Here is an 11,563-nt window from a genome sequence, read left to right as displayed (position 1 = left end):
ATTTAGAATTTGCTTTACTATTCAAAAAAATATTGTCAAATGAAAATAAACACAGTTCAGCCAAATTCTTTATTGAGTATTTGTTTTAAAACAGAAGTATAAAAGCACATTAGATAATTCCTCTGAAACTTTGGTCTGCAGAATTAAGGCACTTTGAACAGTTGTTTGTTGTTTTTTTTTTTTTTACTCCAGGAGTAATTGTTTTACCACTTTCTCTAATAAAGGCAAACAACATTTGTGAATACAAAACCGGAGTCATGAAATTGACATGATTTACAGGCAACTCCTCATTAGTACCAGACATTAGCAAAGCATGTTTTGATATAAAAGCTTTCAGACCTAGCCTCATTTTTGCAAAACATTTTTCCATGCTTAGTTAATTGTTTGCATGCATCTTACTTATCCCTTTTGTAATCCACCTTAATAATCAAAAGACACATTCAGGGAAAAGTGGAAAACCACTTAAGAATCTCGGTATATGTATTGGTATAGGATTCCTTTAATGGGAATGATTTTTCTTATAAATAAAGAAGTCAACATTATCTCAAATACATTTCAAGAAGCTCATAATGTTTGCCTTTTTTTTAAGAGTTTCCATTAGCCATGTTACTAGAAGGCATTTGGATATGCAATGTAGAACAAAAAAAAGTGGATACATTTAATATAAGGCATATTTGTTTGTTTAGAAAACATAACATTGCTGGTGTCATTATGACATCAAACACATGATGAATTTGACAGATAAAAAGCATACAATACTACTGAACCAAAAGTGCTATGTTAACATCTCATATTTCTTTAGATTACTCTAAAAGTCACCTGAAGTGATATTTTTTTTCTAGAAATGATCTAATTTCATTTATATTTCTTATTTAGTGGAAATAATAATAATAAAAAAATACACTCTGTATTGATCCCTGCTCTTTTTGAATGCAATCCTGCAAACACTTACTAGCCAGCATAAGAAGCAATCCTGGTTCTACAGAAGCTGGTGGTCCTCAGTGGTTCCAGGATCCCACCTTGCATAGTGCTTACTATCAAGAGCAGTCAAAGCACCCTCAAAGGACTACTCCTCCTAGTGAGCACTGTGCTAGCAGTGAGTATCTGCATTTTCACATCTTTTTGTAGATTCATGGTTCAGTTTACATTATGTTATTGAAAAAAAAAATGTTTTCTGATGTTCTCAATTTAAAAAAAAAACCACAATCCATTTCTTCTCAAAGACCATGTTGTTAATTTGTAATTCTGTGGATTCTATCTTGGAAAGCTTTTAGGAATAAGCTAGTCTTGTCCTCCTTCGTCCTGTTCCCCCTGTGAAAAATGGAAAAAGAACCATAATTTTAACCTACAATTATAAATAATATAGTTACACTATATAATCTGTCTAGTTGTGAAACGAACATGTGAAGAGGAAACATGAAGTCTGATGCTGAATCTTTTACTGTTGTGCTGTCAGCTCAGAAATTACAATGACCTCAGCTTCTTGGTTGACCAAAATATTGTAGAATCAATGAGTTACAAATCCCACGGTGAGGAATCACTGCCATTTTCACAGTGTTAAGTCTGCAGAGTCAGATTTCACTTTGACAGCTTTATTCTAGTCTGAAACACTATTTGACCAAATCACATAACTGAAGTTGTTTTCAAATAGAAATACATAAGAAAAAAATATAGAAAGTCAGTAATTAATATCAAGTTTGCTAAAATTTCTTTTTTTAAGAAGCCTAAATGCAACTCTTTCCTGTTGAACTCTGTTTTCTTAAGGGTACTTTTTTCTTTCCTGACTTTAACAGAAAATAACATCTGATGCATGTTAAAATGTTTAAATACATGTTTTGCTTTTACCTTGTGTCCTCCTGGTTGGTTGTACTTTCCGTATTGGTGCTTCTAGAAAACAGAAATGTTGCAGTCAGAAATTATTTGAAAAAGATTTTGAATTAAAACATGTTAGAACTGTTGGAAACCCATTGCTGATTCATGAAGTTTTTTCTTTAAGGTTTTCAGTAAATTGAGAATTTTGTCCCATTGACATGTTGACTAGATCACCTGAAACATGAATGCTTATCATATAATTCACACATTTCTGTCATGTGCAGTCATGCGTCAAATCTTACCAACATTTCAGAAGTATTTTTACATTTTAACAGTATGAATTAATCCATTTTTCACACTGATCTACAGATGGTAACATGATGTGCGCAGGTGCCAGGACATTATGTCCAAGCTCTTCATTCAGCAAATACTATCTGACACTGTCAGTTACGTACATGGTCAGGTTAATGTACAGTCCAGGACTCAGTTTCAGCTTTTGGCAGACGATGTCCTGGTCTGCTGTTTAGACATTACTTCAGCAATTATTTGTAAGTGATATGTTTGAAACTCAACCATCACAAGATGTTGACCACATTTCCAGCTGTGTTTGGGGCTTGATGTATAACTGCATTGTGAGTCCACAACATGATTCCACATGTAGAGTTCAGTTAATTTTCTCAGAGACTTCTGTTTCAAATAGTAAAGTAGAGCAAGGGCTATTGCATAATTACCACCCTCAGTAGCAGATACATCTATTTTCCAAAATACTGACTCAGTAAACTATGGTCACTTTTTCCTCTTTCTCATCAAACCTTGAGCCATTTTACAACCCAGATGTCTCCGTATTGGGAGGAAAAGCATTTCACAAGCATACAAGAGAATTCTTCTGTTACTGTCACAGAAATACTACTGTGATGTTTTTTCTTCTTTGCAACCATTAAGTACTTGCATCTCTGCTCAATCAGCTGCAGCTAGTTGTCTTTTCATCCTGATGTATAGGGTATATAAATGCATAGCCCTGGGATACAGACTTTGCCTCATTACAGCTGAGGCTAAATACTCAATATCTGCACCATCGTGATGCAAAATTTCAAGCTCTGCACTGCCTTGACAAGGACAAAACATGGTCCATTCAAAGTATGCTTTCCATATATATATGCTGTCTATACAACTATGCCTTCAGGTAAACCGCGTGTCAAAGGTCAAAACTTTTCTCTCCTTTTAAGGCAATAGTTGACTTTCCTGTATGCCTTGTACTACTTAACATGGAAGTACAAACACTAAGGTATACCTTCAGTATTTAGCATAGACGCCAAAATTTAAAAAGCAGAAACATGTTTATTTAAGTTCATTCTCCACAAACCATAATATTTTTTCCCTATAAGTTTAGTTCAAAGACTGACAGAATAACTTATTCTGCATCGTTAGAATTAAAATTGGAAAAGGTCATATATGCAATTACAAAAGAAACTCTAAACAAGCTACTTCTTAACTTTGATTGAACATCAAAAGAATTTTTAAACTTGAAGAAAAAATTCCTGGTATAAAACCAGGCTGAATTGTTAGGCTCCCTTAAGAGATTCATTTTGGACCTTGACACCATTCAGCTTTTTCAAGCCGAAAAGGTTCCCTCATTTAACAATAGTATAAGGGTGGAGAAATTCCAAGATCCTGTGAGATATTTACTCAACCCCGGAGGTTATATTCCCTCCACCTTACCTGCCGTTAACCAAGCTGAGAACCCCTCACATCAACAAATGGCATTAACACCAATAATAAAGAACTCAAGTTAAAAACAACTCACGTGGTCTTCTTCTGGTTGAGCTGCTTAGAGAAAAGTCAATTCTTATGGTGCATGTTCCTTCAAATGTTTTACCTAAGCTTCATGGTTAGACATTTCCTCTTGTCTACAGTGCTTGCCAAATCTTTTAGTTCTTTTAGTCACAAGATAAGCCTCAACAATTTCCTCTGCAATGTCAGTGAAAGAATTCTTTTCCAAAACAATTATAAAACTGTTCTTGTTAAATACTAGCTTCAGACCTAAGTAATTTTTATGAATAGATAGTATAAAACCCCACCTGGAATGATCACTTCAGACAAAGCAGGTCTTAGTGATACTGGACTTTTTAGACAAACTAACCTTCCAGATGGACTTTCTTGATTTCTCTCTCGATAATCTGTGGCTCTCCCTCAATAACTTTAGTAACCTTGGTGTATTCAGTTCCAGCTATGGTAAGCATCAAAAACAAATGAGTTAAATCTGGCATAGCATTTTTCCATATGCAAGGAGCCTTCAGTGGAAACAACGTCATTTTGAGAATGTAGGTGTATACAGGCCACCATGTTATACATGCCATAAGGTCCTGCTGATTTCCTTGGCCCTGCCACAGGTGATTCCTTCTCTAGGGCTGAGTCATTCATTACAATCTTGGCTTGAAGTTTTGTTTCAGCAAAGACTGCCAGTTGTGATAAGCAATGCTGGATATTTCATGAGTAGAATTAGAGACTATATGAAATCATTCTTTTACTTTAGATAGTGGCAGTGTATTTATTTGTGACTGGACTCAGATTATAAGGTTTAGGAAATTTTCAGTAAAACAGAATGATTTGATGTAGACAAGAGGGCCATAGAGAATTATCATCATTATCACCAACAACCATAAAGCATCATGTGTATCTGCTTTTATTGGCTAAACATATGGTAACGTATTATCATGGCAGCCAGGTGTAGCTGACTGGATAAATCATGGGAAAAATAGAGAAAAGTCAAATCGAAACAAGAGAAAAAACTGCCCATTTGGTCCATTCTGTAAAGCAGGATGTTTATGCAAACTAACATATAATAGCAAGGAAAAATATGAAGAATTCAAGAGACAATATTTTCTTTTCCAAATTTACTACAGAGTAACTAGGTATCTCTTTTCCATACACTGATAGGATCCCTGTAAGATGTATCTCTACAGATTACATCTATTCAATTGCACACCTCTGAAATTGGAGATGATTACAATTACAATAGTAATTGTTAGATTCTGGCATCAGACCTGTCACCAGTATTTTGAACAGATAAAGTTTGATCCTGCTCTCTATTGCCTGGTTGACACCAACAGAACATAGTCCAGTATATGAAGGGATCTTCTTGACATACTTTTTTTATTTTCAGGTTTTCTTTTAAGTGTTCCACACTGAAATAGTCATCTCCAGGGAGAAACTCTTCACACAGCTGGGACACTTAGATAGGATAAGATGAATAGAATAAAAAGATAAGATGAATAGTAAAAAGTCTTTGGGAGAGGACTTTTTACAAGCGCCTGTAGTGACAGGACAAGGGGTAATGGGTTTAAATTGAAAGTGGGGAGGTTTAGATTAGATGTCAGGAAGAAGTTCTTCACAGAGAGGGTGGTGAGGCACTGGAACAGGTTGCCCAGAGATGTTGTGGATGGCCCATCCCTGGAAATGTTCAAGGCCAGGCTGGATGAGGCTTGGAGCAACCTGGTCTAGTGGAAGGGGTCCCTGCCCATGGCAGGGGAGTTGGCACTAGATGGTCTTTAAGGTCCCTTCCAACCCAACCCATTCTATGGTTCTATGATTCTATGAATACCCCTCTGCAAGTTCCTATTTCTCTCCAATGATTATAGCCAAATCCTGGCTTGGATCTGTAATACTAATATTTAGATGTTTAAAACAGAAGAAAGAAATATAGTCAACAGTATTCATAGCCATATCTTGGCCTTTCTCCAAGACTAGCTGTACTATCAACTAGAATGGTTTCTTCTGGCAGAAAGCTGTGCAGCCATTCCGCCATGACTAAATTTTTATTTAAGTGAAGTTTAACTCAAAGCCACAGAATAGTGCTTTTGAAGGACTACAAGATTTAGTTCAGAGAACACAGAGCTGACAGTGAGCTACTTCACTAGTATTCAGGTTTGTAACTTACTAACAGGTAAACATAAAATGAAGTGGGTTCAGCTAATTTATACCAAGAGAAACATCCATACATATTTTTTTGCTTCCGACTCGGGTTTATACTAACATTACTAAAACCACAACACTTGAATTATCTTTTTTTTTTTTTTTAAATTCTCCATTGCTATTATAGATAGTTTTCTAATCTACATTAAGCAGAGAACATTCCGAATTCATAGATAAAGATTAATTTCATAAGCACAAGTTCTTTTACCATTTTTCTACAGCTACTGGTTATACATTGCCAAAACTGTTAGAATTAAGAGAGCAAGAAGGAAAGAAAACCATTCCTTGGGATGCTATATTTGAAGAGAATTAAAGTTAATGCCTTGATATCCATCACCTGTAAGCATTGAAAGAAGGATGCTAAACATGCCTTTAATTATTAAATTGAGGGCAATGAATATTCATTTCTGAAGAACTGATAAGTAAGATAAATTTGACCTATTACAATACTTTCCACTTTTTAAGTGTTTTACACAGATTTCAGTTTGCTGAAAAAGAGAGTTCACAGCTAGAGGAATAAATCTTCATTGCTCCCCTGAGTTTTAATTAGATAACTTTTTAAAGACTGAAAAAAAGCTTTTTTTTTTCTTTCTCATGAGCAAGATTGCAAAAAAAAAATTTGATTAATCAAACTTTGATATTTATTTCCATTTCCAGGCACTTCACTGCATTTTTTCTCTCATTGAAATTACAATTCTGCTATGTCAGTCTTTAAAATGTTGGGATCAGCATATCTGAGAGGGGTTTCAGTTATCATAACCTGTTGCAAAAAGGTTAGTTATAATACACTGAATTACCTCCCTGCAGAAGTCTTTTGATTTCTTCATCTTCAAGTAAATGACCATCACCTTCAATAAATTTGGTCACCTTGGTAACCTCTGATAGGATACAGGTTATGGCAAAAAAAAAATTGATTCACAGAAAACATTTGGTAAGCCTATAACAGCATATTACTGAATTAATCCATCATAGCACTTTGCTGACTTACAAAATACATCTGTTATGATATTAAAATCCATGTAAACACTGAAAACTCTGTATTTTATGACAGACAGAACATAGTATATAATAGACCCAGGCAGTCTCAACTCTAGTGCTGACAGAAATATGAAGATCAGAGACTCAAATCAGGACATTAGATTTGGACATTTCTCAGGTTATGAGGTTTTATCTCTCAGTATGATTTTGAAGTATGAGCACCTTTGCTGAAAAACATGGAATAACTCAGTAATTAGTAACATAATTATTATATTTCTTAAAAAAATTAAAGGAAAGAAAACAAAGATACTAACCTTCTTCAAGCAACTTCTTTAACTTTTCTTCATTGTCTGAACCACCTGCAGTAATTCTGGTATATTTTATTTCAGGACCTGGAAAAAAAAGATGTGTAAAACAGTTACTTTAATGAGATATAACAGGATTGTCTCTGAAGTTGGTATGTTCCTATTTAATTTAGGATGGTCCCATGGTTAACATGCTTTATCTGCTGATCATTTTATCCTTCACTGTGTCTCAGATTAAATTGAAAGAGGTTTACAAACAGTATTTAGAAAACACTTAGACAAATTTAATGTATAGTAAATACCTGCTCACTTTCTTAAAGCAAGACAGCTTTAAACACTTTGTTGTAGTAGGTCATAGAAGACATATTTCCTAAGTGCAAAAAGAGTCTGGATCCACTGCTGTAAATAGATGTTGTTGCTTTTATTATTGCTATGAAACATTTGAGATTTTAAGCTTGAGCTTATGGGTTTGAGCTACAGAGGGAAGAGAAGTAAATATCAGGTCTGAAACACTGACATTTTACATTATATTGACCATTTAATGTGGGATATTAGTGAAACTTGAATTTGAGAAATGAGAAAATAATATTTTATTTTCGCCTTCAGAACCTTTATGTTGAAAAATAGTCCCAGGTTTATTGAGAAACATTCAATGTATTTTTATTCAGTTATTTTCACTGTAGTTGATAGTTGTATGAGAATAACTTAAGTCTCGTTCTTTATTTCTCTCTTGCTTGAATGACTTCTTAAACTGAATTTTAAGATTTGCTAAATAAAATGAATATTAAGACTTTCTGCAAAGTCAATTATGTTGCTATAACACTGGCTTTCCCATAATGTTCTGGCTACCAGAATTTTAGTGGCAGCATTCAAACTGATATCTAACTAAGGAGATTGTAGCAGCATTGAATTTGTGACTGTTTAAATACACCTCACTCCCAGTTCTGTGAAATTTCTAGGATTCTTAAAGAAATATCTCTGTAGTAGATCAAATATAATTGAAATTGGCTGAAGAGTTTGAAAGTTACTGTGGGAGAAGATCAAGGGACAAATAAGTACATTGATTTTATCTTATAATAGCTGAATACAAATGTCTAACTTGTGGATGGAGGCCCCTCCTTACAGAGAAACAGTGAAGTTCTATTTTTCTGAAATGCTTCTCAAGGGAGCCTGGGATGAAGTGTAAAAGTAGGTATCTACACGCTGAAGTTTTACCTTTGGTCAAATGAAACCTACCTGGAGATATACAACCCAAAAGTTCACAGAGAGAGAGAAAAAAAAAAAAAAAACAAAAAACAAAACAAAACAAAAACACCCTAAAAAAACCAGTCATCTTACTAAATCAAGCCAGACTGAAAAAATTAAATAAAGGCAGCCTCATCCCAAAATAGTATCAAGAGGATTGCAAAAGCAAATACTTTGCAAATACACGCACACACAAAAGGAGAAGTTTTCATGGTTTTGCATGCTGTTAAAATATTGTTGCCATTTCTGTATGTTATGTATGCTCAGCATAATTTACCTTGAATAATTCTTTCTTCTGTTACTTTTTTCTCTGTCACTTCCACAGGTCGCCCATCAATGATTTTGGTGTATGTTTTAATAATTGGTTCTACAAGGATTTTTAAATTGAAGACATTAATCAAGCAATGAACAGCGTTGCAAGTGCTGGTTTTGAGATGCTGAAACTTACTGAAACACGCAAAGAAACACCGCAGCATATTTTATGAAAAATAAAGATGTTCAGAGGAGAACAGGAACTAGGTTTCCTCCAAATTTAGAATGGCCACATGCTGTTTTTCCTTTGAAAGCACCCTATATGTCAGCTTCTCAATGCTCCTAGCAAAACAGAAAGTAAAGTTTACCTCTCTGTCTGATAAAACTGTCTTTCTGTCACTGAATCATGTACTGCATTTTTGATTGCAGGACAAGAAGCAGCAAATAATCCCTAACTGAGAGAGAATTTATGTCAGCATGCAGAGTATTTCTAACACTGTCTTGATTGTAGCTATGGGACACAGCTAAGAAAAAAACCCCAATTTTTTGGAGTGTATGAGAAGTAAGAATGAAATGATGCAATAAAATTACAACACTTCCAGAAGGTCTTGTTAAAAACAAAACAGTTGTCTAACATATCACAAGAATCACCTACATAAAGTAGAAAATATCTGTGAACAGTGAATGCCTAAAATTTTAACTGAAACAAGTTGAGTTGCTGAAAGCATACCAACCTCCATGAATCACTTTAGTTATTGTCTCCCCTTCCCTGACTATTTTGAACTCAGGTTCCCCTTCAATTAATTTAGTGAGCTGTGTGATAGATGGGTCTGTGACATAGGAAAAAAACAACAGGTTACAAATAGTCATAAAAATACTTAGGGTATTCCATGGGGCTGAGGTGAAGATAGCATTATCCCCTTTACCCTAATTAAAGCGCATGACTGTAAAGGATGATTTTTTAAATCCAAGAAGACGTTTGCAGCAATGCTGTACAATCTTAAATTTAGATCCCATTGCACTCTTATTATTTATAAATATATATTTTTTTCTTAGCTTCCGTGTTTCTGATATTTTTAACATCTGTTGACAAGTCTCAGGCAAAAAAACAGATCCACAGCAGCTGAAAGGAAGTCTTTCACTGTATGTATTTGTAAGAATCCTAGCCTGTGGCATTGCTGGAATCTTACAGCTATTGCTCTGCTAGTGATCAGCATGCACACTATTGTGTGAAAGCTTAGAAAATAACTAGAGACAGAAATGTTGTTCCTGTTATTTCCCACTAAGTGTAAAGATATCCAAGACATCTTTTAATCTACACTAGGTCTTTTAATCAGAATTTGTTTATGTTGCATTGGAGGTTATTTGTTGTCTTGTTTTTGTTCTGTGGGGTTTTTTTAAAATTATTTTTATTCTTTTTATTTGGCTTTTTCATTTTTTAAGCTATCAAGATGTTGCCAGTGGTCGCCCAGCTTAAAGAAAAAACCCCAACCAAACACCTCAGAGATCAACTGGAACACTGTAAGGTATTAGCATTAATGGCTATCATTCTTTGAATTGGATGGGAGAGGTTATCTGGATTTCAATGGCCAAAAAAAATCTCTTAATCTTGTGCGATCACTACAGACAACACTGATCCAAATGTATTTCTGTCAGACATGCTGGAGCAGCAGATACTTAATAAATTAGGAACATATCATTGATGCAATCAATTAATAGGACTAACATGGTTCTTCTGTAATAAGTGTTACAGCAACATCCTCTACTTAAAATGCTGTGTAACACACACTTCTCTCATTCCCTGTTCAGAATTAGAAGCTTAACATGGTTCATCGATCTCATTTTCCATATAAATCCTTTAAAAATTTTCTTTATATGAATTTATGTAGAAGTTGAAACTGCCTAGGTTTTTTTTTAATTACTGGTCTGGATTTAACTATAGCTTTTTAATATGTGTGCCTGGTGTTAATTGCTGATAACAGTACAATTCAGGCTAATTATTCTCCTTCAATAGTAACATATCCAAGCACACATTTTCATTTGTTTTTGCAACAGAAGATGATTGTGTAAGTTAGACTTTAGAGCTGAATAATTAATTTATTGGGTGCATATGAGTTGATATGATAAGATCATAATGATGCTCAGTTATTATAGAGCTCTACTAATTTATTCTGTTTTAAACATCTGAACAATCCATTGCTTTTTCTTTTATTTTCTAATGAGCCTGGCCAACACACATTCATAAATATTTTAAAGCAGCAGTCTTACAAGGTCCATTCACTTGCTTCTGTTTTAAATTTAGAGGCATTTTTGCATTATGAGAATGCATTAAATACCTATATACATTGATACAGGTAGTCAATATTAATGAAAACATGTCAGAGGTATATTTATGAATGTTTATAAATATTTCAATTTTTCTTTTAGATTTATAAATTACTGTACTTTCCTATGTGATTGATACAACAGATATACCCAAAATAAAAGGTAAAGCCATAGTTTACTATACTGCCTAATCTAGGATCAATCCTTTGAACATCTAAACCATTAAGATTTGGGTTTCAATCAGATTTAACTCTTTAGTTCCCTCCAAATTGCCCAAGGACAATGGAAACTTAAGTAGAATATACTGACACAGGAAAAGGCAGATAGGTAGGGTAGGTGTGTTTTTTCTTTTTTGATGAAATTTCCTTTCCATCACAATGTGCTAGACCTTACTGATATATGCTGTAAAAATTAACATGCAACTTGGCCAGCATTTTTCTACAGACAGCTGTGGGCTTATGTGGTTTCTATGGGAGCTGCTACTCGCTACTAGCTTACTACTAGCTTACTACTGGGAAGCTCAGAAGAGCCAGAATTGCCTTTATTTGGTCTATTTCTGAATCATCAGCAGAAAGGCTGTATTGGCCAGAGATCATTCCCTGGAGTGTGTCCTGAAGCAGAAGCACTGTACTGGCAATGGAAAGGAGTAACTCTTCCATACCCAGTAACATATT

At 34.4% G+C, this 11,563-nt stretch overlaps 1 protein-coding gene across 3 annotated transcripts in view; it reads right to left on the bottom strand.

Moving 5' to 3' along the window:
* Positions 1 to 1,192: 1,192 nt before the first annotated feature.
* The window catches only part of POSTN (periostin, osteoblast specific factor), a 34,939-nt gene continuing 24,568 nt past the window's right edge, over positions 1,193 to 11,563 (bottom strand). Inside the window, exons 17-23 of one of the 3 annotated variants that reach the window (XM_010148782.1) lie at positions 9,299 to 9,394; positions 8,590 to 8,679; positions 7,077 to 7,154; positions 6,582 to 6,662; positions 3,953 to 4,039; positions 1,846 to 1,887; positions 1,193 to 1,311 (exon numbers count right to left, since the gene is read on the bottom strand). In XM_010148782.1, the coding sequence (XP_010147084.1) occupies positions 1,271 to 1,311; positions 1,846 to 1,887; positions 3,953 to 4,039; positions 6,582 to 6,662; positions 7,077 to 7,154; positions 8,590 to 8,679; positions 9,299 to 9,394 (515 nt within the window). In that variant the 3' untranslated portion in view covers positions 1,193 to 1,270. The remainder of the gene's footprint in view (positions 1,312 to 1,845; positions 1,888 to 3,952; positions 4,040 to 6,581; positions 6,663 to 7,076; positions 7,155 to 8,589; positions 8,680 to 9,298; positions 9,395 to 11,563) is intronic. The other 2 variants (XM_010148783.1, XM_010148784.1) reach the window with 2 other exon arrangements.

Source organism: Eurypyga helias, unplaced genomic scaffold, assembly GCF_000690775.1.
Source record: "Eurypyga helias isolate BGI_N326 unplaced genomic scaffold, ASM69077v1 scaffold383, whole genome shotgun sequence".
NCBI classification, from domain to species: domain Eukaryota; kingdom Metazoa; phylum Chordata; class Aves; order Eurypygiformes; family Eurypygidae; genus Eurypyga; species Eurypyga helias.
The sequence above is the reverse complement of the archived record's forward strand: the minus strand, read 5'-3'. Positions and strand labels throughout refer to the sequence as shown.